The sequence below is a fragment of the Temnothorax americanus genome, unplaced genomic scaffold (genome assembly GCF_048541705.1).
Source record: "Temnothorax americanus isolate GAGA-0224 unplaced genomic scaffold, ASM4854170v1 Scaffold51, whole genome shotgun sequence".
Classification (NCBI taxonomy): Eukaryota; Metazoa; Arthropoda; class Insecta; order Hymenoptera; family Formicidae; genus Temnothorax; species Temnothorax americanus.
In genome coordinates, this window is record NW_027509668.1 from 948,974 (window position 1) to 975,854 (window position 26,881).

At 39.3% G+C, this 26,881-nt stretch overlaps 1 protein-coding gene across 3 annotated transcripts in view; it reads left to right on the top strand.

Annotated features, from left to right (window-relative positions):
- LOC143904367 (kin of IRRE-like protein 1) overlaps positions 1–26,881 on the top strand; it is a 360,894-nt gene that overhangs the window by 315,160 nt on the left and 18,853 nt on the right. For all 3 annotated transcript variants that reach the window (XM_077418993.1, XM_077418992.1, XM_077418994.1), the window contains 4 exons: positions 6,133–6,277; positions 9,455–9,585; positions 20,772–20,931; positions 25,813–26,112. In XM_077418993.1, the coding sequence (XP_077275119.1) occupies positions 6,133–6,277; positions 9,455–9,585; positions 20,772–20,931; positions 25,813–26,112 (736 nt within the window). The remainder of the gene's footprint in view (positions 1–6,132; positions 6,278–9,454; positions 9,586–20,771; positions 20,932–25,812; positions 26,113–26,881) is intronic.

Here is a 26,881-nt window from a genome sequence, read left to right on the forward strand (position 1 = left end):
AGGAGAAGAGAAGAGAAAAGAAAGGATCCACTATATATATATATATATATACCGAGGAACAAATAAAGAACTAGTACTCTGCCCAAACGGATTGGATTCACCCGAGCTCGGAGTCACATCCGATTGTAATAGCTGGTTGAAAGCGATGGTAGCGTCGACATTGGTGGAGGTAGTGGTGGTGTTGTAGTGGCGGAGATCGGAGCTTTCGAGACGCGCCGATTGAATTAAGCAGCCACACCTGTCGACTCCAGATATTTTCATTGGCGGCATGCTAATTGCCAATTAAGCTATACCGATTCAGCCGATCCCGGCCCGAACATCCACTTTATATTTACATCTCTCTTCTATAAGCGCCGCGCTGTCGAGACTACCGAAGAGCGATATCTACTCGCCGCGTTTAGCTGAACTGCTAAACGAATAGCAGCGAGAAGCAAGTTGCGGAGAACGCTCTGGACAAGAAACATTAATCTATCGTGCACGTTGCATGACAATCCCGCTATAAATATCAAAATAAATCTAGAACTACTTTATTGCTCTACACAGCATGTAAAGAACTTTTTATTTTTAATTTATTTACTTATTTATATATTTTTTTTTACCATTTTAACGCTCTGGAGAAAGATGCAAAAATATGTGTTTTGCAAGCGTTTTGACTTTGTTCGTATAATAAAGAATAACACACTTGAAAACATACTAATAGTTGTAAAAGTAAACGCGCTGATAATTGTTAATAATCATAGGGATAACTGAAACAACAAACTATCACGATAAAAAAGTTAAGAATTTGCGTAAGAGAATATTTAAAGTTATACCGAGAATCGGAGAATAAGTCGACATCGGCGCTCGGAATACAAGTAAAATCATTAATTCTAATGATAAGATCCATGCTATTATAGATAAATTAGTCCTAAATTGACAGAAGGACAAAAGATGATTCTCGTCTCTAATATTCCTGTAATAATAAGTACGATTGCTGTATTTAAAAAGGAAATTAGAATTGGCGTTTATATGCATTTTATCTTTCTTTCGAGGAGGAAATATGAATCTTTCAGGGTATGGCATTAGAAACTTCCTCCGGCGCTGTAACTGCGAGTTGCATAATACTTGTCAAAATGTTACGATACTAAAAGCCCTTTCCGCTAGACGCGGTCGTTACGAGAGCGGACGCACAGTGCGAAAATCCGCGTCCGGGCCGATGGGAATATTCGACATTATCCGATAATGTATATATCGTCAAGAGCACATTACTGCCTGGCTTCCTGGAGTATCTGCTAAACTACATCCGAACGGAGCAAGGGCAAGGAACCCGGCCCGCAGGGAATCGCCATTTATTAATCACGGCGTAATGAATGAAACGCCAAATCGATGGAATAGATATCTCACGTGTAATTATGAAAATTAAATCTCTATGAATTGCTGTTTTAGCTTGGATCGTCGGTATATTAAGTATTAATTTTATTAATTGTGTATCAATTTGATAATTAGAATGGAATTTTCGGAGGTCTATATTTAATATCAGAGCATATTGCCGGTTGAATTTCCAAGTCCAAATTTATGGTATTATATATACGGTGTCGATTCTATTGACATATCCTTTAGGATGTGAAACGTTGTAGGATATAGGTCGGTCTATTCATCTCAACTTATTTCATTTTGCTTATATCAAGACGTAATAAAAATATCTAGCATTTTATGCATATATTTTATTGAAAATGCTAGAAATGTGAGAACATTCTTGATATTTTAAAAATAGGATACCTGTTATGCAAAACTTCTAAATTATATAATTATGTATAATTATATAGTTGGAATTAATTACAAATTATATAAGTAATTGAAATGAAATTCGATTTAGACAATTGACAGAGCAGAAATATGAAATAACAGGTGGCGAAATTCAAATTATAAAGCGACAATTAAATTTTTGAATTTAATTTTTATTACTGCATTTTTTTGTTCTTATTGTATTCAAGAATATCTTACGAATACGCGAAAATAATAATCGTTCGATTTTCTTGATGCGCGAATACGTTCCAAAGTTCGTCGTACTCGCGTTTAGACTCGAATGGGAGTACCTCGGTCACGTCGAACGTTCTATAGAACTTTACTAGCCAATGCCAGGACGGCTCGAATCGTGATAGTTAGATACGCACGGCCCTAAGGGGCCTGGCATTATCGATAATCTGGAATCAGAGCTGTAACTTCCGCGCGTTGGCTCGCGTACACGCCAACGCGCCGCACTTTGGAGTCGGCGTTGTCTCCGGCGCCGTTGACGTACGGCCCTAATTAATTTCACGTAGTTCATTAACGAACCCCGGCCGCAATGCTTAACGACGTTTTGGCGTCTCCGCATATCGGGAGCTTCAAAGCGTATTCCCAGAGCGGGCGAAAACTCCGTTATACTCGCTGATTAGCGGTGCAAACGATTGCTGCGTGCATCACGTACGTTTCAAATTAGATACGACAACAGTTGCGAGTTCCAACAACAGTAATGTAAGAAATGGCTCTAGAAACTTACGACTGTCATTTATGTATGACAATCTGTTTTATATTTTATATTCTATAAAATATGACAGTTACATATACGAGTACATAAATTAGTAAGTGAAATTTTTATAAGATAAGTTTATTGTCTATCCCCTCAGGGTTTAAATGAAATTTTTATATTTATACATAAAAAGTATTGTGTGCATGTATAAATGTCTGTCATTGAATTAGATCGATTCATGTCATCTATTTTAAAAATTAATAAATTACAATATGAGACAAACAAAGACAAAGAAAAGTATTAGAATTCAATGATAAAGTATTGTTATACTTAAATATCTAGAAATTTGGAAATCTTAATGAATGATACAGTTGATGTCTCTCCTCTATATTTTAAATATTATTTATCCTCGTAACATTGAGTTTCTTTGTTTAGACGAGTTTATTGTGTGTCTGTATGTAGTAATTAGCTATTATCAAGCATCGATAAGATGAAACGCGATGTACACTATATACGATAAATAATTATATCGCTTCGGCAAAATTGATCATATCTGATTGAACAATCCAGCAAAATTGATTGTATCAGACAAAATTGAGTATACATTATTAAATAATTGATTGTCTTTTGGCAAAAATTTTGGCACGGCCATAAACACATCGTTAAAATTACCCCAATATACTATTTTATTGTTTTTTTTTTTTTTTTTTTTTTTTTGTATACAGAGATACACATTTACAAACTTGTGGCAATAATTGAGCTTCCGACACTTTATATTGATATAACTTAAAAATCATCTGACAACAGTGCGCGGTTCTCATGCTCTTATCTATTATTCTATCACAGGTATTGTACCCTTGTCCCGGTTTTTCGATTATCTCCTTCTATACACGCAGCCAACAGCTTTTGCTTTTCCTCGGTAAATGAAAAATAAGCGAAATCCCTGATCGGAATTCGCGCTGCTTAGGAAAGATTCTCGCCACGTCGGCAGGTCTCGGAGCTTTTTCGAGCGTCTGAAAACCGGCGAGGACGAATTCCCGACAGATGTTACCACGGTTGCTTACGGCCCGCCCCTGCGGAACCTAATATAACCGAAATTAACCATGGCGAGCGGCGTGTCGAATCAAATTTTTCTCGTCCTTTTTTCCCCGTTCCGCTTTCCCTCGCCATCTCGCGCCACGGAATTATACCGTACGAGAACGTTTCGAAACGTTCCCTCTCACCGCGAGATTATTATTTTTTAAAAATCATACTTGTCCCCATCTCTCTTTCTCTCTATCTTTATTTTTCCCGACGGATACGAAACGGAGAGCGCAGCTCAAGTTCCGCGTATTGCACCCGACCTTTAATCCCTTCGTTGCTAGCGTCCATTCTAATGGAATATACATTCAGCTTTTTTTATTTATTTATTTATAATGTGTATTTTTGAAAAAGGAAATAACATTTAGTTTCCATAGTGTTTTTGTACTTTTAACCGTAACTCCGTACATGGATTTGTGAATTATATTATTACGTTACATATACATATATTCATAAATATGTGAGTCACGGAAGCGCAAGTTTTCTTGAAATACAGCTCACACTTCGCTCGCTTCTATAATATTCTATATTTTTTAAATACAGTCTACATCTTTCCTCTCGCGTGATGTTCTGGTCCAAATTTTCGTCACCTGTGGATTTGGAAGCGTGTGAGTGGATCCATAAATAGCACTGATACGTGTCAATATCATCGGAGATATCACACATAAACATATAAATTTTGAATAGAAGTCAAAGAATAAAATCGTAAAAGGAATATCTACTTTTTTCTTCTCGTTTCTCTTTTATTTATGTTTTTTCCACTGCACGCGCATTCCGCCGGTTTTGGCACTCATGGATGTTCCTCCAGATGTATATATTCTTACACGCTTACACGCTTTAGAAAAAAATCTGGTAAGATTATTTCTGAATATATATATGATCTTGAAATTATATAATTAATAAAATATATTTTCTTTTATTTTACATTTCGTTTTATACTTTATTTATTAGGAAATTTTGAAGATAAAAATTTATCATTTTCTTTACTTTTTTTCATATATTTAATTTGTCATTCAAAACGAAAGAAAGGCCTACCATATAATTAGGGTCCGAATTATTGAAATAAAACGAATGAAGATTAGAGGCATGTTACGCAGGATATATATCTTTATTATTAATAATTATTAATAATATAACTGTAATATAATATATATCGCAGCGTGATGTAACATCGTTAAGAGTTGAGACATGGAGCAGCTAAGACATAAAAATAGACATTATATAGAGATATATGTAAGGCAAAGAGAAGATAAAATATAATCAGTATTTATCGACATTCTCGGCAGTATTATATACGTATTCATAGAGTTACGAAATTTGGCTTATATAGTAGTTGTGTGATTAGCATAATGATTAAAGCGCGAAGTGACTGACAATTAGCAGGCAGGATTCGCGATTTCCTCCTGTGTTGGGTTTTGTGAAACCTAATTGTTGTAAACTTGAGTAGGTTTTAACGCAAGTAACAAAGATTCTGGAGACAAGTTTGATAAGAGCGAGGCAACGAATTGAATGCAAATGTACATATTATTTAGACTCTCTAAGTAGGAAATTAAATATTAGCATAGACATATTCATCAAGTAATGGCTGTAAATTAGTCGTAGCAATAGCAATTAATTTTTTTAATTTTGTCTAGAAATAAATTTTTAATAGTTATTAAAGTAGCTATTTTTTAAGTTGTTATCTTCTGGTATAATACTAAATCAATTATTTTCTCAAAGATTCACATATATCTATTATTATATCTTATTATATTAACAAATATTTTATTTTGAATTATAAAAAAAATAGTACATATAATCATGTTAAAATATATAATTATTTGCTGTTTCTAGCATTAATGATTTAAATTTATCGAAATATTAATCCATTTATGTCGCTGATCGAAGCGCTTCATCTGTGTCGGCGCACTCGCTTCCACGTCACGCGTCGGTCGTCGTGCGAGATTTGATTGACTTTTCGTCGTGAGAGATTGCGAGCTACGAAACGCGTTTTCAAGAGATCGAAGCTCGACTCAGCCGGCATACCTAGTTCCTTAACAGAATATAGCAGTTGGCAACTAGGACTTTCGTCTGAGCGAAAGCGCACACACTTTATACTACTGACGCGCGTGCTAATTCACTTCCACGTCATCTTCCTCGATGAGCTTTCCCATATACGTGCTCCGACCTCAATCGTTTCAATTCGTTGTTTGTATTGACTTGCATGGGCAAATAAAAAGTTTTGCTAAGAGAATTATACGAGATATGCAATAGTAAATAGCCGGTTGAAGAATATCTTTGAATAATCTCAAATTCTCTTTATCTCTTATATTATTTAACAATTAAATAAAATTAAAAATGTTTTAATCTTATTTAATTAAAGATTTTATTGTTTAACATAATGTATAACATGTAATATTCCAATTAAATCGTATTATTTCGTTAATTCATATATCTATTTACAAGCTTAAAAGATTTATAAACACATGTCGGTGCTGTTTCCGCGCGATTTACCATACATAGCGAGCAAATCGGCATGATAGATAAAAATAATAATTTTACTGAATTTTTTGGATGGTTCGCAGGAGGAAAGATCCGAGAACCGAACCGTCAGCACGGTAGAGTTCGAGCCGGGTGTGGAGGATGATGGGAAATCTATCACCTGCCGAGCAGAGAATCCAAACGTGACCGGACTCTTCGTCGAGAAGTCTTGGAAGATCGACGTCGTATGTGAGTACACATTACATTTTTCCTTAACGTTCCAATTTCTCGCGGAACCGTAAACTCGCTCTCGACCGACAGATCGCGAAACTGATCGCGGTAAATCGAATACGACACCATGACGAATGATACTTTACAGCGTTTGTCGATCTCTCTTTCTCGCCTTTTCTTTCTATCCCTTCGTTCTCTTTCGACTCGTTCCATTGTCGTATATCGCCGCACGCATGTGTCGTAAAAAAAGAAAATGAAGAAATTACCCGACAACCACTCGACATTCTCGATCTCATCTTCATTCGGCCGATTTTATGTGAATCTCTTCATTCTGCGCACCAAAACGCACTTTCTCCATCCCCCGCGTTCACGTATCATTTACTCTTCACGTCCCATATGCTGCTCCCCTTTTTTACAACCGCCAATAAAAAGATCTTCCCATTTCTTATAAATTGCTGTTGAAAATTCGGCGTTGCCGTTCACCTTCATCGGAGTATCTCGATCTTGATTGTCATATTAATTAATATATAAACCTATTCATAATTTCTGTTACATTTTATGTTTCCATATTTCCGTTCACTAACAACCAAGTATTATAGCTTTTCCACTTTTATTAGACTCTTCCTTCCATTATCCAATGCCATCTCTCCTTTTATACACAAGCAATTTTATAGACACTGTAAGATCTCGATATCCTTAGTTTCTTAGATCGCAATTCTTTAGACCTTAAAAGTATTAAACGCGTCGTCTTTCGTCCCGAACGATAATTACGTTCAAATGCGCCGTTTTTTTCCAACATTGAACGGTCTCATCTCGTTTTTACGCGATGCTCTCTCTTCTCTTCTCTTTCTTTTTCTCTCTTTTTTGCTGCCCTCCCCTCTCTCTCTCTCTCTATCTATCTATCTTGTTTATTGCAAACGGTTATAAGCGCGATGTAGGAATATTATTATATATACGTTGCGCACGTAACACGCGTCCAGCGGGCGCCCGTGAAATTTATCACGTAACTATACGCTCATCCGGCCTCGTAAACTTTATGTTCGACTTAGCGTGTCGAGAGTTACGGTACGCTCAGTGCATATCAAAACGATGGGTGACAACACAGCTGGAAGGTTACGGGAGAAGGGGAACCGAATATCTCGTTCCATGTTCCATTCAGCAGCGTCCTTTCTCTAAATGAGTCGCGGTCAGAGTTATCGTCCTGGAAATCTTTAACGCGAATGTCCACGTGTTTTATATTTATCGGCACCGGATAATGATTGCGCGTTAGACGGTAGCTGGCAAATTCTACCTCGCGCAGCATTATTTTCTCGCGAGATTATTGTACGGCGCCGTGTAAAATTCCTCTGTCTCACTTGCACGGTATAATACTTAGAGAATAATTATAAACTTCGTAAAAGCTGCGTCAGAAAAAATAATAATGACGCTGTCACATGGGCATAAAAGCAAATTTTACACACATGAACACAGAAACTTGGGGGTTCTTTTAGGTCGCAGATAAATCATCCTGCTGATACTCGCGATAAGACGGTTAAGGCGCCGATCGTGGGCGACTCGTAATCTCTAAAGTTTTTCTGCGCAACTGTCATCCGTGTCGGTATCTTTAATCTATCGCCAATAAAATCTTTCTCGCAGCACCTAATATTGCCGTCAATTAAGTAATAGCGTTCTAATGAAATGATGAGACTCGATTTATTGTGAAAATGATTAAAGAAAACATAGAGAATTTCATGCAACAATAGGTAATCTACGTCATTCTTTTGAAACATTTCAGAAAATTAATCGATATTTAATTATCTTAATTAAGTTTCATTATTTGAGCCTTAATATCATTATAATTATTAATCTAAATTTCAAATTCTCAGTTTTTTATACGTTCACTTTTTCTCTCTTTTGAAAAGTGGGTTAGTATCGGTGCAATAAATCGAATGCTCTTTAAAAGAACGGTTAGAGCATCGCGACATAAATTTATATCCACGAACGTTGACGCAAAGGTAATCTTCGATAGAATAGAGACCACTCTTACGATGTTGCGAGGCACCGTATATCATCGTATGTTTATTTTAATTGTATAATATGTATAAATAACGGGAAAAAGTGCGATGCAAGCAGAAGACTCGCGTGCCGCCGCCTCAGGTATTTTTTTTCAATTTTACGGAGGTGCGCGCTTATTACTTCGGCTGCGATAAATTTTCCGATTCTATACGGTTTATCGTTCGTTCTTATCTGTCCGGTTGCGTCCGTTGCATCTGCACGTCAGGCAGAAATATAGCGACCGAGTAACGGGCGACCAGGAAATACATAAGGAGCCTGGACGAGTATTCGCGTAACGAGAAAAACTGCAGAATACGGGAAATGGTGTCATGTCACGTATTCGATTACGGTGACCGTTTCTACGAAGTCCGGACTTGAAATTACACCATCTCACTCTCAGAGAGACGGTCCGGCCTGGCGCGGTCGATCTCTCGTCTTCGTCGTCACTGTCGCTTCCGACAGATAACGGCGAAAGAAGATTGAACTTCCGGTAATTTCTTCCAATCTTGTTCTAATATTAACGAACCTTGCCATAACTTGTAAACAAAAAACAAGCTAAATCAGCAGCGCGGTTCGGAGGGACGGTATTACTGTAAACCGACGCGAGTGATAAACGTCCGCGAAAATTGAAAAGTAAACTTACGAAAAAGGATCGGAGGAGCTCGCTATGGTTAAACTAATGTGCACGATAAGTAAATGCCCGATACGACGAGCAAATAAAGACTTGATTGCTGGCAGCTATCCGTATAGAGTCGCGGGAGAACATCTACGAGTTACCGTACGAACGGCGCGAGATATTATTGAGAGTCTCACGAGCAGGAAAAATATCGGAGCTAATGGAGGGAGAAGTTAGGGATTATGCCTCGCGGACGTAGCTTCGCTGGCAGAAATCGAGGTGTGTGCGTGAGTGTGTGTGTGTGTGTGTGACGCGCGCGCGAGTCCGGTAATGAAAACAGCGATTTACGATGTTTTTATCGCTTATATTTACAGTAATATATATATTTCACGACAAAGTATTCGAATGAACGAAGCATATCATAACATTAGTCTATCCCTTTATTCCTTTTTATCTTCTCTTTTAGAAAATACGTATATGCAATCTTGAAATATTCTTTGTCAATGTGTACAACATAGAAATGTTTGAATATTTTGCTGTTGCAGATCCGCCGATAGTATCGTTAAACCTCGGATCGACCTTAAGCCCAGAGGACATTAAAGAAGGGGATGACGTATACTTCGAGTGCCACATTAGAGCCAACCCTTCTTGGTCCAAGCTCGTCTGGATACATGACGTAAGAATTCTTAAATATATCCTTGTATACCGCTTTTTTATGATATCGCGATAGTTTCGAAAATACGACACCACGTAAATTTTGCGCAGTACTCACGTATAGGAAGACTTTTATGGTGGGTTTCGTCGATATACGCGTGACACTTTCGTCCCACTTCGTACACCGAACACGGAGTAGAACTTTAAATCTTCTATTTACATAATATATGTCACGCTATCACGTAACGATATTGAAGAGAAGCCTCCGACACGACGTCACGTCGATACCTATCGATAGGCCTATTTTTGTTACAAAGATTTCTATCGTGAATTTTATCATCTATAATTCTATATCTTATTCAAATCCGTGGCAAATAGATGCAATATAAACAATTTTACAAATGACGGGTCAACATTTTGATTTTATATTTTTATTGCGGCATCAATAATGACAATAATTTACTTAAACTATCCCGACGTTCTCTCGATGCGATAGTTACTATACCTCCTCTGACAGTTATAAACGTGTATGTACATTTTGCGATTGGATACAATTTTAAATGATGTCACTGCTAAAGCTGCGTCGAAAAGCTATATCGAGCCAGATTGAATGCCATACATGATTTATCTCACATTCGTGACGTCGTCGCATCTCGGGTAATAAAAGACGCGCGCAACGAGCATAAAACGGGTATCAAAGCGTAACCAACGTTAGTCAGTCCCAGCTCATACGAGAGATAGTTGCCTCGGGAGACCGCCTGCCTGCTTATTCTAGGCAGCGCTACTTGAATTTCGAAACGCAGCCGCCGCGCCGCCGCCTCCACTCCGCTACCGCTGCCGTTGCGCATTGTGTATACACCTACAGGCGCGGCAATTGCAGCGGAGACGGAAGTTAAAGGAACGCTCCCAAGGCGTACTCGAGACTATCAGCGACAAACTTTGGCCTGTGTATCGGTGGCAACCACGGAAGCACAACCTCCTGAATTCTAATCGTCCCGATCACCGGCTGCAACTCCAGAATCGCACGGTGCACGTGGCACGCGATCACAAATAGCTGTGCATTAATTTTTGTCGTCTCTCGATGATCCCCGCAAGTCTGCGAGGATCTAACGACACGCGAGCGACATTCGCAAGATCACATACCTATAACTTGTGGTTCACATATAATATACATATAACTTAATAAAGCTCAATCTCTCTCTGCGGATGTAGTTTAAGTTATAAAATCACGCGATTACGAATGGATGCGCGGTAATTTCCAACATTGGGATATACCAATGTCGATAACTTGTTCTGTAATTTTCTCTGGATAAGGACAACCTTTCTGGATTAGAGAGAGAACAATCGTTTATATAAGCACAAATACTATTTCGTTGCATGTTGATGAAAACAATAGAAGTTTAATAAAATTCAATTTGCAGATGTATAGTTCAAGTTACGGAATGACACGATTATAAATGTGATCGCTCGTTACTTCTATCGAGCTTATCCGATAACTCGCGCAACTCCGTCGTGTGTAATATAATATGGCAAAAAGAGACAGCTTGTGACAGGCATCTTTCAATCACTCAAATAATTCCATAAACTTTATGACTAATAACTAATCTTATATACACAGTCAATATATTTCTGAAATATACATCGTGCTTTCAACTATCGCAATATCTCACAATCTTTTTCCTTCTTGCTCATCTTAAAGCATTCGACAGAAAATGTTTAATGAACGTTTCTTAAAACTCATAATTTAATAAGTTCATAATTTTACAAGCTTAAGTGGAAGATATCCGCTGCGTTCCCGAGCTTTTAAAGCGGCATTCACCCTTTCCTTTCTCCTCCGCCCCCTTTCAACCTCCTCGGATCTTAATGCATTAATCCAACGGCCATAACACCTGGCGGAAGATTGCGGTACACACGTATATTTACGCCATAATTATATTACCATCGCCGGCTACGCTAGCCAGGAATCCCGCAGGAACGCGCGGCGCGGTGCGGTGCATTAGCTTTCCTCCGGTCTTTTCCGGGATCAGCCTAGGGCCTCATATCCCTGCCATGTTCCGTCGTTCACTTTAACCCGGCTCATCCTCTTCCCTCTCCTCGCTCCCGCCCTCTTTTCGTTTCGTCGCACGGCGATCTTTCGCCGGATATACGTCGCGAAGGGCTGCAGGAAACGGGCTAACGGTGGGCGGTGAGCAGCTGCTACCGCGTAAGAGATTTCCCTCGAAATTGCATCTTAAAAATATGATCCGACTTCATTCCGGAGGGAGAGCGCCCGACTATCGCACCGACTATGTCACCTCCTCTTCCGCTACCCTTCTTTCCTCTTACCTACGTTCTCCGCCCGCGACTTCTTTTTCTTGCTTGCGGATCGGATGCTTCTAGTCGCGCGATCCGCTTCTCACCCTCCAGTTAAGCTCCTCCTAGTCTTTGTACGTGCCTTCAAACGATGGATGGATGGAATATCCAACCGCACCCGATTCGCGCCATTATCGTAATACTAATTCTTAAAACTATCCGCAATCACACACACACACACACACACGTACATACTCGGACTTCTTGCTGATTATTGAACTCCCGGACATAACGGAAGTTGAATACGATGATGAACGCTTTTCTTTCAGAAGAAAAGTACGTTTAAGTAGAAATGAGCACCAAAGACGATTTCTTGGCTTAATACGCTTGTTATCTCCAAACGATTATTTTTTAAACAACGTAGAAGCTAACGTCTATTTATTTTCCTCAAATTCATGGTTGATAATTTTCTTCATAATCAATATGTGCGTATTAACAGACACACCAAGTGTTATAACAGGGGGGAAACGATTGATTTCTATTGTACATTGCTTTATTTTCACGTTGATTATTTCTCGAGTCTTGGACGCGATTGCCTTTAGATCTCGTTAGAGTGGATTTTCACGTTCGCGCTCGGTACACCAGAAACGTTTCATTCATTCGGCGTGGCCGATCTCTTTCACTCATCTAGAAAAGTTTGCCTAGGAATTATAAGGGCCGTTAGCACGTTCTATCTGCCAATCAATCGCGAGCTAGCAATCGAACCGGGATCCGGCACCACCGACTTACGATTAGACGGGGTCTTAGAAAATCGTTTCGGGCAGCAGTAACCTTTTGAGTGGCAATCGTAAAGAGGGAGAAAGAATCATGAACGGTCGGAGGGCGAGTAAAGGAAGAGAGGGAGAAGAGCGGGAAGAAGGAAACGATGCGTGAGCGTGAGGGATTGAATGGAACCGGAAAGTGAAAGAGAAACGGAAATAACACAGGGGCCAGGCGGAAAGGGAGAGAATAAGGCGAAAAGAAGAAAGAAATCGAGATGGCGAAGAAAGAAATGTAGGGTAGCCGATATAATGGAGTGCAGTGATTAAGTCGGTTCTATCATTCACGGGGACAATAGAGAAGTTCCGTACCTACCTGCAGCATCGACGAGCCAATCGGCCAGCCGGTTTAGACGAGGAGAGAGAGCCTGAAAGGATTCTCTCAACTCTTCATCTTTTCTCGCAAAGTGGATTGACCGAGCGTACTGCCGGAAGAGTCCCATTAATACCGTTGTCCTCGTGGACACGCAGAAAGATCGAGAATTTATCTCGAGCTCCGTCAAGTCTCTCTCTCTCTCTCTCTCTCTCTCTCTCTCTTTGTATCTAGCTACACTTTCGCTCCCTATTGAGAGACAGTTTGGATCCATTCTGTACAGGAAGTGCAAAAATTGAAACAGCGAATACATCGCGTTATTTCTTTTAAGAAATCTTTGTCAATGTTGAAACGCTAACGTCGTTTAAGTTCATCAAAACGACGTTGAAAAAAAAACTGTTTCTACTTCCTGAATTCCAGCAAACGGATTTTGCCAGCACGAGACGGGCAATATCGATCAAACTTGAAATTCCACGTCGCCTCGCCGCTGTTTGATGCGCTCGTATCGGCGCGGCGTCGTGGCTTTTGTACATACATCGATTGGATTGCACGAGCGCGCGCCAAGGATAACGGCTTCCGCGCTGCGAATCTACCGAGTGCATTTCCTTCTCACGCGAGATTCGGCTCGACAAGTTCGGATCTTAATGCGGCGCAGGGTGCGAGAGTGCGGAGGAGTCGAAAAGCGTGAGAGCATATCTATGTGTGTATGTGTGTATGTGTGTACGTGGGTTCCCGAGAAGGTGGATGTCGAGAATTCGGCGGGCCGTACATCAATCAATTTCACTACCATCGCGATCAAGGCGTGTCGGGGTTCCCGCTGGCGCTAAAGGCGACTCCCCGAGATTCCAGGAGGGGTGAGAGTATGGATTCGTTTCATACGATTTCGATCTCGCAATTTTTCGTTAAGAGATAAGACGACGCGGCGAGGAATCAGGAGCGATAGCCGATCGTGATCCCACCTACAGTCTTCGTCTCTGGCACTCCTAAAAAGAGCCCGATAGTCGGCAACTTTCGAACAGCTGTTCGGAACTACTTCCACGCCGTATCTCCGACATTCCGCCGAATACACCGACCAAAATCCTGCAATGGACACTATTGATCCCGGCTGATTCTAATGGCTCAATACAACCGTCTATTGCAATTGCCAAACTTTCCCCGAGAACGCCAAAAACATTTGCGCTCAAGCCTTACACAGATGAAGCATAGGTATTTGGATATGTTTCTAGCATAAGTTTTTAGCGTTTTTACATTTCCAGAACTTGTAGAAACGTTGACATAGGTTATTGTTTCGAAATATTAATAGTTTTAATATTTGAAAAAAGAACAAAAATATTTAAATATTTGAAATATTAATAGTTTTAATATTTGAAAAAAGAACAAGTATATTTAAATATTCTTGTAACATCCTGCGATGTGGCTACAAACATGCCAAGATTCAAGATTAAGATTTGAAGATATTTTGAGATATTTTGCAACGTAAAAAATTTATTAAATCTTTCAAAGACTTAATCTTTTATAGCTTGAATTTTTTAACTATTGTTTTTAATGCTTCTAAGAAAGTTATCATGGAACATACATAAAATATTTATTTTTCTTATCAAAAACCAGACTGCATTATTTTAATTTTATGTTCCATCATTATTAACTGTGGAACATTAAAAAGGAAAGAAACGTAAATTAAAGGGAATATAATTAGTATCTTCTTTGGTTTTGAGGGATCCTCTTTATACACATACATATAAAAAGTATGTATGTTGCTTTTATTATAATTAAACGAGTGTACATAATCAAAATTTAACACAGAGAATTATGCAGCTTTATGTAGAAAACACTTGAAAATTTCATTTCATTATATATTTTATTTTATTCCTTTATTTTAATATAATATATTGTTTAATGCAAACGTATACTATGTAATTTATGGAAAATTTAAAGGAAGGAACAGCATGGAGCTCGGTGGAAGCATTTTCTACTCGCAGTAATAATTTTTAGTTTCAAATTTCACATTTCGATTGGGAGTTGGAAAGAATTGCGCTTGGATAAAAGATCATAACCGTCCTGTGCGAAAAATATTTTTCAAAACTCGGTCAGAAATAGTACGATTCGCGCAACACCGTAATTGATCGACCCTGCGCCACTCGTTTCTATCGTAATAAAATCGACAACACTGCAACGCACTGCGAATATTCGATAACAGCACATCTCTACATGACCCCGCGTTCAATTGGAATTGCTCTATTGCTAAAAGCTAAAACCAAAATACAAATAACTTGGGCAAACTAGTATCGGCCGCTTGACTGTTAACCAATGCACCCTTACGCATATGCGCGACACGTTGCGTTTGTGATTACACGTCGTAACGCATAGGGCGAGATTCGCGAATTACTGTCTCGGCTGAATCGCGAACGATGATTGAAGGAACGGCCGCGTCCTGTGAGCGGATGAAGAAGGACCAAGACAGCGGTCTGCGCTTCGCAAGAATAAACGGAATAAAAAGATTCCTTTGAGGGATAGCGGTTTGCCAGGAGACGAGGCAAAAGAAGCAGAAAGGAAGGACGGAAGGAAGGAAGGAAGGAAGGAAGGAAGGAAGGAACGGAGAGTGGAAGGAAGTATAGCCGCGGCTTGTTGGCAATTTTTCAAAGAATCAGTGTGCCGTCTGACCGGAATGAACGATCCCCCCTCCCATCCCGCAGAAGCCTTTTCTTTTTCCTCGAGCTTGCTCTTTTTGCGTCTGACCATACGAGAGAGGTAGATGTGAGAGAGCGGAACACTGAGAGGATCACGCGACCGCACAGGATTCTTCTGTGATGGGAGATGGTTTCTGTGTCCAGAACCGCGCGGACGGCCATACGAGAGGGGATCCTCGTTTGAAGGGCGCGAGAAAATTCGATAGATTCTCAGGATCCGAAAAGTGATGCCAAAACGAAATTGGACGGGCCGTCCGGTAGTGGTACGATGGTCCCGAGATTTCGTGGGCCAACGAGGGACATCTCGGACGCATTCCTAGAAATCGAGTGTCGCGTATGGAATGTCTTACTATCGATTGGCGCGAGAGCGTTCTAAGAATCGAAAAAGGGGCGCAAGAGATGGACTCGGGATAAGTAACAGCTGATCACCGTTTCAGCCATACGACTATTCGGGAACTAAAATAATTTCGAATGACGCGCATTTACCAACTGACCTCGTTAACCCATTAGTATCGTTATATAATATATTTTAAAGAACCGTAGAAAGGAAGGTATCGAAGACGCAGATAGATAACATTAGCCATTAGCGACAGCAATTCTCTTAGGCCAATGCAATTAGGCTCGTCGATAGGTAGAAGGGTGTCAGCTGTCTGCGCTCGGAGAATGGACACAATGGGGAAGTTAGTTGATCCTCATTTACGGAGCAAACCCTATGAAACCTAATTATCGGAAGCGTAGTGCTCTCTCCGCTTCTAGTTTTGGGACTGACTGATCAAAGGGCCTTGTTGCGTTCGCCGTATATAGCTCCGTAATAAAATTAAATTAATAACGCTGAACCAAAATGTGCCGCGTGATTGAACAAAGCGTACATGATTTTTGCTCGAAAATCTGGTTGTCGTATCACATTCATTACGTTACAATATAAATTTGTAGAATCTAGCGTATAGTTTTTCAATCTTGGCTTACTGATTTTCTTTCTTTTTTTTTATCTATCATCAGGAATAATCCGCGGATCTCGTCGCGCTATTCGTTTTATTTTTAAGACTTGGCTTTTAGACTTGAAGATATCAATTCACAAATCCTACAATTTTTGGATGGTTGTATTTTCAGCTTGTTCACGTATTATAATTTTTATTGTATATTATACTACATACCTACTATATTATTATGTGTGAAGGCAAATACGCGAATGATCGCGAGCTTGAATTAAAACGAAATTACTATAAGCGCGAATCTACTTACGCGGACAAATACAAGTATACCACAGGTGGAGGAGTATATTGGATAAGTAGAATGAGACGCAGGACGGATGGTGGCTCTAGAAACGAAAGTCAGGAGCTGACTACACAGGACGATATCGTACTCTCCATTCCGCCTCGTCGAGACGACGCGACGCGACGCGACGCGACGAGGAGAAACGCGGGCGGGAACGACGAAAGAACAGAATTCCGACTCATGGGAACGAAAAGGTGGAGGCTGGGGGATTCGAGTCGCGCAAGGGAACTTTAAACTTTGCTATCTCTGTCGAGGCGGGAGCACGCAACGGGACCATACGTGTAAGCTGCCGCGATATCGATCTTTGTGTAGCGAATCTCCATCGCGGAGATGTCTCTTTGATGGTGCTTTTGACCGATAAGCTTCGGCGGTTCTTATCTGACGCAGACAACGTGAAATAAAGCTTTGAGCAGTTTTACTTTTAAACAGATAAAAGAGAAGCTTAATGATTACAAACTCAAGAAAGGAAAACTATGTATAACATGCGTCATAAAGAGACACATACGAAATTCAAATATAATAATTGATATGTATAATAACAGAATTTTATTTCAATCTTTTTTGTCTTTTTTGGGTCATGTTTAATTACGAGAATTATTGGACAAGAATAAGTAATATCTAATTTATTTTCTCACATTCATCAAAAAACGTTGAGTTATTATTAAAAATATATATATAAATATTTATATATACATCTAATTCCCCAAAGATATTTTTTTTAAATAAAGAGGAAGATTACGCGCGCAAGGAATTGCGACGTTGCGGTAATGTGATCAGAATTATCTTATAAAATTATTGAATACAGAATTTCAACGGAAACATGTAGAGAGAAGAGATGTAAAGGCGTCCCGTTAAAAATTCCCCCGCGGGGCTTAACAAGATATAACGTTTAACGAGTCCTTTCCGAGCTTCGTCTCTTGCCGCAAGTAAATCGAAGATAAACCTCGGGATTTAACCGGGGCTTAACCTATGCTAAGCGTGCTAAACCTCCTAGCCTAGACTCGACCACATGGATGGCTGATTACATAGATTACAATGCAGTTTAATTGAGTTACGTCGCTAATGGCCGCAAATAGCGCGTTCATTTTTTTTTGTTTTTCCCTCTTTTTATTACGTTTTATTGAATAAATCTATTTCATGTATCAAGATTGTGTGGATTCAATCGAAAAAACTCCATGTATATCAACCCGCGCATTCAATTCACATGATCGTGACATGAGTGACTAAGTGCTCTAAAAAATGCCTAATATATTATCTCTGATATTTTATTTGGTGCTTTATAGGGCATATGAATTGCGAAGCTAAAATATTAAAAAAAATTTTCGAGCTTGTTTTTCTGAATCACTTGAATTCATGTTTTGTTTTTTTATAAAATGGGAATTGTTTTTCATTAAATACATCAATATCGATATGTAATACACATTTCGAAAATAAGCTCTCCAATTGCGTGTGATCTCGTATTGGCATTCTATTGCATATTCTAATAATACAATAAGATAAGCACGATTAACTGGTTATACCAATAACCAGTTAATCGTGCACAAGTAATTAAATATCTCCGCATTATTGTCGTGAAATCGCGCAAGCGAAAAATACAATGAACGAGGAAAAAGAAGGGGAAAAGGGTTTCAATGGGGGACGACGTCGCAACGCGCCGCGCCGCGCCGCGCCTCGCTTCGCCTCGCCTTGCCGTGTCGAACTGCCAAGATTATAAAACAATTGAATAAATCTACCCCTTCGAGCGGCATGCAGAAGAAAGAAACGCGTCCCGAAGGGGTGGAAGACAGAAGTGAGTGGAAGAAGGAATCTCTGAACCTTCCCCTTCGCTTCGCCCCTCGCGCATTCCCCGGTCTATATCCCAACACCGCCAACTTCTCCAAGATTCAAATGGCCTCGTTTCAAATCGATTTCGAATTATCTTCGGCGAGCGGATTCTGGCGGAACGGGAGAGAAGAGGGTCCGCCGCGCCGGTGTAATGGAGGAAACGGTAGTGAGGTAAGAGGTATAAGAACGAAATGGCGGTGAGGAGATGATGGAAGGGAGGAAAGAGGAAAGCGAGGAGCAGGGTGAAAAACTTAAGGGACTTTTACTGGACGAGAAAATGTTTGCCGGCGAAACAAGACGCCCGACTGTCGTTTCTCGTCTGATTAAATAGGCAGGACCACTTTTACGGGCAGTGCACTATGACAGACATACGCCGACTCTGAGATATTCCTCTCCCAGCCCATCCTGCGTGTCGAACTTTTACCGCGCGTTCGGCATCCAGAAGAAAGAGCTAAAAAAAAAAGATATATCGCTTATAATACAAGGGAGGTAAATTTTTATGAAAATGCGAGAGGAGTAACAGAGTGATGTATTCACCGTCGAATTCCAAGAAAATGGTTCCAAATAACAAGTTTCAATATTAATTTTTAATAACCGACTTTGTAATTACGTTACGAACTATAACGGCGTTTCGCCAGCAACTAGCCTGTAAATTAGGTAGTAGATGGCGGTCGTGGAACTTTCGAAGGCCGCCTCTCGCCTGATTAAGCGGTTCGGCCTGCATTTGGCAACGGCACCGACGCGACGCGACGCGACGGCAGCGTATGCACCGACTCGAGCTACTTGTTGGCTATGACGTGCGGCTGTTCCACTCCGCTCCGAGTTCGTTCCCGCTGCAAGTTTCAACGGAGTGCGATATTAACACTACATTCGTCCCGCTTCTCATTTTGTTGCGAAAACAGGGACAAAGTAAGACATAATGGGGCTCACCCTTTTGGAGCTAATTAAAGCGGCAAATTCGTTACAGAGACATGTAACCGTGCGTAGCTCCTCTCGCGACCGGTAAAACTGGTAAAATCGTATTTGTCTCGCGCAACTCCTGTCAGATAACGCAAAATATATTACTCTGTTGTTTCGTTAACGTGCACGACATCATTGCGAGCAGCAATGACAATAATTTTAGCGACGGATTTTTCGACAAACTGGGAAACAGTTTTTCTTAAAAATATCGAGAGGGATGTCGAGTTGTCCGTTGCAATTACACATATATTTCTAATATTTACTAAATAACCCAGTTAAATTAAAGTTTAAGTGAATGAATAAGAAATTGTATTATCTCTTATAATATTATCTCTTTAATATTATTACTCAACAAAAAAACAGCGATTGCTGTGATTTTGAATAGCGATAAAAAGACGCGATCAGCTAAATACATATTATACATATAACACAATTGATTACAATAAATTATAGCTGGTATGCATTAACATATATATATTTATATGTTAGTACGGATACACGAACAGCAGCAGTCTGTTTTGTGAAAACTTCTAATGACACGTTATGCAAACACGACTCGTTAACTCGTTCGAATTGCCACAGTATTATATTGCGCGTTCAATAATGCATACTTAAGGTACATGCTTCTTCGTAATCTTACAAGATACTTCTTTTTTGTCTTTCACGGTCATAAAAGCGCTCGTTTGGTCCACAGTGCGGCATTCCTCCGAGGGTAAAAAAAAAATGATACAATAACGAACAGGTCGTAACAGGCAGGAAGACATCGTAGCGAGACGCGCGCGCGCGCGGTTACGCTTATCTCTAATTTATCGCGAAATTAGAAAATAACGAGAAATGAAATCGCGCGCTCGATCTCGCGGCAGAGAACAAGTTCTCTCGTAGAACAGAGAATTGCTCTTTTCTCCTTTTCCTTCTATCTATATTTCTCCCTTTCTCTCTGTCAGCCGCTTATTGCTAATACACACGTATCAGTATCGCAAGAAGTCTCATTTTTGTTGCGCAATAAGGTGATTTTAATTGAAACCTCTTCTTTTTACAGAATCAAATCCTGGCGCATAATACGTCGGCGAGGATTATCTGGTCGAATCAGAGCCTCGTCTTGCAAAGTGTAACAAGAAGCAGTGCTGGTCGCTACGTCTGCGCAGCAACGAACGCTCTGAACGAGACGCGCAGCGAGCCGCTGCACTTTCGAGTGAAATGTAAGTTGATCCATGATTACAAAATATTCCCAACAACAGCCTTCGAAAAAGAAAATATTTTCAACTATCTTTTATTTGTCACAAGATTCTTTTTTACTGATAGTAGACGATTTCTATTCCAATTTTTGTATAAACATTTATTATGTGTATATACTATGTGCTATATGTACTGAGAATCACATTTGTCGTAAATATTTTAAGAGTACTTAGCATCGGTTATTATACATTTTTTAAATCCAATTCCCAGAATATAGCCGACTGTCGACACGAGAGCCGCCTCTAAGTTCCACGAAAGAAGTGATTCGTATATATATATACCGTAGCTTATACGGAATAGGGCAGAACACGTGCGCGGTTCTCTTGAAAACTCTCTGGAGCACGAATTACGAAAGCGGCCCTCCCAAGTAAGAGATCTCAAACGAGAGAGGCATGAAAGGTCCTCGTGCGCACTTTTCTTGTAGGACGCACAATTTGCGAGGTATTTGGGAGAAAATCCGAATTCCGTTTCCAGACATTTTTCGGTAAAATGTCGGTCCAGTTTAAGAAATCTCTAGGATGCTCGAGACTGTGCTCTGTTGAAAAATTAAAATATTAAATTAAGATCTTATCATTTGGAACGATAAAAGATGTCAAAGTACGGGATTAAAATCAATTGGATTTTCGTAAAAGTATAACGTGAGGGTTTCGCGCGAGGCGCTTAATCTAATTCGTAAAATTATCCGGGAGTAATTGACACGCAGAGCCATTTAGTATGAAACCTCGACACCACTTGCGAGATCACATACGAACTCCAACCTTGCAGACAGGCAAGAATCCTCAATATTTAACCGTGGATCATAACGACCTCGTAAAGATAGAGGAAATAGTCTTAGATAAGCCAGCATTTCGCGAGTATCCACGAATCGAAATCAGGAAACCACGGTTTCGTGGTTTATTTCCTTGGATATTACGCCGTTATTAGAAAAGGGGAAATAACGTTACGTTTACGCCATCGACACTATAGTAATATAATGGAATTTAGGGTAACCGGGACGCGCAAGTGTATCTAAAGAAGATAGAATAAAAGCTTTCAAGTTCATACTGCGATTCGATATCACGTTCGAATCAATCGTTACATTATCCTGATATACTATGTTTTCTTGAATCTGAGAGGGTGTTAGGTATATTATATTTTTTTATTTATAACATTTTTTTATTTGCAAGGTGAACTAATTAGCGTCTCTGACTTATTCATAACAAAGTTGTCTCGTCGTTTTCCAAAAAACTGCTTTCTCTATATTTATAAATTTTTTTTAAGATTAAAATAATTACGTGACAATAGATTATTCATTAATGTACAAACTTTGTAAATATTCCAAACAAAAATCATACCGATTTACCAATTTGCACGGTAATCGGATATTAGTACGCATACATGAAGGTTTAATCGAACGTTATTAATTAATAACTATGTCAAAATAGCTTTACCATTTTTCGAAGTATAAATGTTAATCAAATGTTAATTAAATTTTATGGGAACTAATTGAAACCGCATGCTATAGTCAATATGATTATTTAAAACGATTTATTATTGACTTTAAATTACTCAATTTATTATGCGGACAAAAAGTCTATAGTTTGTCTGATATTTATTCTGCATAATCTCAAGAAATTATTCGTATTTTTAATTAACAGAAAAGTGATATTTATAATATAAAATACCGAATAAATATATAAATGACATTTTCCGTTTTCGAGATTAACGCGTGTAAAATAATAATTCATAAAATAAAATAATCTGTAGTTATTATATGGTAATTGTCACATCTATTTATGATTACCTACTGTGCATTGCAATATCACATTTATTAGATTTAAAAATGATATACCTACATATAGACTACGATTTCGAGTTAGTTTTATGTGGATGTCATCCATAAAAACCGTGTAATATTGTAAATACAAAATGCGTTTACAATTACACGCGCGTGTTACACACACATATCTCGCACCTTTCGCGTTCTATCGTAAAATTTCTCTGACGGCGCTTTTGTTTCGTGTTGCTCGTTCGGATAAAAACCCGTGATTAAAGTTCAAACATGAGGCAATTGAAAATACTACAAATGGAACAATGCAGCGTTACGGGAGAAGAACAATAAGCCTGTAATGCGGCGCATTCCCTTCCGCTTAAATTTAATTTTAAACAGTAAAAAGCTTTAACTCTCATGGAATGCTGTATTACAGCCATCATCGAAAATTAATAACAATTGCTTGTCTTTTGCGAATCGAATTACGATAGGAAATGTGCAGTAATTATGAACGTAATAAAGCTGAAAAGTTTGTAATAAAAGTGACATAAAAGCAATCCGAGTAATAATGAGTACTTTCAACCAGTCGAGATCACAAGCTTTTCAACCTGGATCCGACTCTCGTTTTATATTTTCCAAGCTACATTTGTTGGACATTATATCAGCATTTTTTATCTTGGTTCTAATTATTCGCGTAATATCAATTTCCACCGTTTAGCCTCGGAAATGTTTCGTTCGCGGTTATACACGATGAGATACGTATGCCCCGTCTTTGTCTCCTCTCCTCCGCTCTTCGCACGGAGGGCGCGAGACGAATGGAGACAAAGAGAGGCACAGATAAACGTAGATAAATCGGGACAAATATATATCGTCGCGTCGGAAAGACAGTGGGAAAGGGAGAGTAGACCTTTTCGCATAACCTCGCGTTGATAAAACGAAATTTCATCGTCGCGCGTCGGTTGGGAGAGGGGGTGGGGCAACCGCCCCCGACGCGTGACAAAACACCCCGGAGTGTGTCAGAAAAATCGTTCGTTGTACGATATCGCTATCATTTGTGTGTTTTCCCAGAATATGCAACTGCGATATGCAGGTCATTATTGGCATACCATTAGACTGGGAGACCTACTGCCCTTCCGTGTACAGATAACGTCGAGGTGGTAGGTACTTGAATCTCGTCATCGCTTTATCTCGTCTATTACGGCTTTGCCAGATCCACAGAAAAATCTTCCCTTCCCGTCCGATCCACCAATATTTCTAGAACGATACATAAGAATAATTTGTACAGCGTTGTAGAAGAACGATCGATTAGTATTAAACGAGCATTAAATGCGAGTGCATAGAACGAGTTTGTAGTTTTGTGATATTTTTTTACAGCGACAAAGCGATTACTTGAATTATAAGAGCCTAGAATCATAATAACTTATACATTAAATGTATTAAATAGTAATAACAAATTGTTTTCTCTACATCAATTTTTTTTATTTAATTTAAGTTTATTAGCGTATCTCTCTCAAATAAGTCACTCAACTGTAAGCGTATCTGAATTAGACAATATTGTCAGTCACAAATAGCAGAGTAGACTTTGTTGCTTCCTGAGATTACGATTAGACCGGCAATTAACACCCTTGTCGCTTAATGAATGCCAGATGCTTGTTCGTGAAAAAAGCCGTCGTATTCTAAAAACTTATCTTTCTCGCAGCTATATAATTTCTGGTTGACATAACAAAGTGGAAAGCCGTTGGCGTAAGACGGTCGACGACGAAGGAAAAAGCGTCACTTCATATATAAAAACTGTACCTCAAGGTAGCGAGCTAAAGAGGACGGAGCTCACGGAGCTAAAGAGAGTAGCATTAATAACGTTTATCGAGAAGCGCAATTAATATGCGTCGCTCGTCGCCCAAGTAATCTCTTGACGGGACATGCCCGAAGGCGAGGAAAGCATAAAGCAGTCATTTTGAAATTTACAACACTAATTCGCAAATGAAATCTGTGAATCTTCTGACGAAGAGGGAAAAGAGAAACAGCGCTGATATTTATTTTACATCTTTCTCAACGTCTCATCAGACGTCTGCCGATTATTTTAAAACTTTAATTAACATACCGGTCTCTCTTTTTGCAAATTAAATCGTCAAACACGTGTTCCTTGAGCCGTATATAATTGCGAACATTCGAAATTCTACATACGTAATATCGTAATACTTGAAATTTCACTTTTCACGAAAATCCTACTGATGATTAACTACAAATAAATTTTATATAAACATTCTAGCATTGATAATAAAATTCATATAGTACGATGCGATAATTATCAATAATTCTCCAATAAAATCTATTGATTGTTATTTTGAAACTTCAGTTAATACAGTTTTGTTTTACATTTCACCAAATTAAAAATCGCCGAACATGTGAAAATTTAAGATTTTATGCTCGTAGCTTTTTGAATTCTATTCTTCGCCGAAATCTTGATTGTTATAAATATCGTGAATTCTAGCACTGATGGTAAAAAACCGTAGTATGATACGATGGTCATCAAAGAGCCACCCCGTCGCGTTAAAAATTACAAAACACGTAGCGGAAAAAAATCCTCGCTTCTCGGTAGCACATACGAATCAATAACTCTGCAATACTATAATTCACGTATAAAATTGAAATTTCATGCTCATAGCTTTTTGAATTCCACTCTTCGCGGAAATCCTGATTGTTATAAACATCACGAATTCTAGCACCGACGGTAAAATCCGTAGTACGGTACGATGGTCATCGAAGGACCATCCTGTCGCGTTGAAAATTATAAAACACGTAGCGGAGAAAAACATCCTCTCGTTTCTCGTTAGTACATACAAATTAATAATTCTGCAATACTAATTTTCACGTATATAAAATCGAAATTTCATGCTCGTAACCTATTGAATTCCAATCCCTTCGCAGTTCTGATTGTTTTGAAATGTCGCATGGCGACACTAAAATTCCTAGTACAGCGCGATGGTCATCAATGGGTTACCCCGTCGCGCTATAAGCTCCGAAATACATAGCGGAGAAGAAGATTGTCTCGTTTCTCCCGCTGGTACATACAAATCGATAATTCTGCTTCCAGTCGCGCCGGTGTGCAAGGAGGACCGAATTATAGTGGTCGGCGCATCGCGAGGTGAGTCGCTTGACATCGCCTGTAGGGTCGAGGCCGATCCGCCGGCGCACAATTTCCGGTGGAAATTCAACAACAGCGGCGAGACCCTGGAGGTAGCACCTGCTAGATTCTCCATGGAGAAGTCGAGCGGCGTCAGCGTGCTGAGATACACACCGTCCACCGAGCTGGATTACGGTACCCTCTCGTGTTGGGCGGACAATGTCGTCGGTGCTCAGTCGAGGCCGTGTCTTTTTCAGCTGGTAGCAGCCGGTAAGTATATACACGATAAACCGCAGCGATGCTTAAAGGGACTTTACAGGACGAAATGTTAATGTTAAATTTTAAAATTAATGGGAAAAATTGATCGAACGCAGGGTATTGATCCTGACTGTTAATTATAAACTGTTTATTAAGTAATTTAATCCGACAGTTTGTGTAGGATACACATACGTTTGTCCTTCCGTTTCAATGTATTGTATCTCCTTTATTACGTTTGCAAGCAACTAAAAGAGCAGCGATAACAATCAAGTTGATCTAAATACGGACTAGCAATCAAAATGATTGTTTTATCCTCGTTTTATCTCGTTAGAAATACTTTTTATTTATTTAGAATTTAAGAGTATATTAAAATAGGGACGGGGAAGAGGGTGAAAATGGAAGAAACAAGTACTCGTACAATCGATGAGTTTTTAAAACTACATTTGTCGGTGGAACGTTGTATGATTATTACATTAGAGATTATTGGATTATACCTAAAGTCGGCATATACTTGTTCGAAATTGTGAACATTCCTTGTGTTTGAGGAAACAATGCAGTATATATAACTACGTATAACTACGAGAGTTACGCGAATAAATAAGATGACCGCGCGGCAAAGTATGGCGTGCTTTTTAAAATTTAAAGAAACATACTCGACATTTAGTTCGATACGCAAAATCATAGAAAAACGCTCGAGTTGAACAAAAGTGGCACTCACAGCGCCGTGGCGCCTCATAATAAATTCTTTATCGAGCTATAAAATTAGGTGCATTTTTAATCG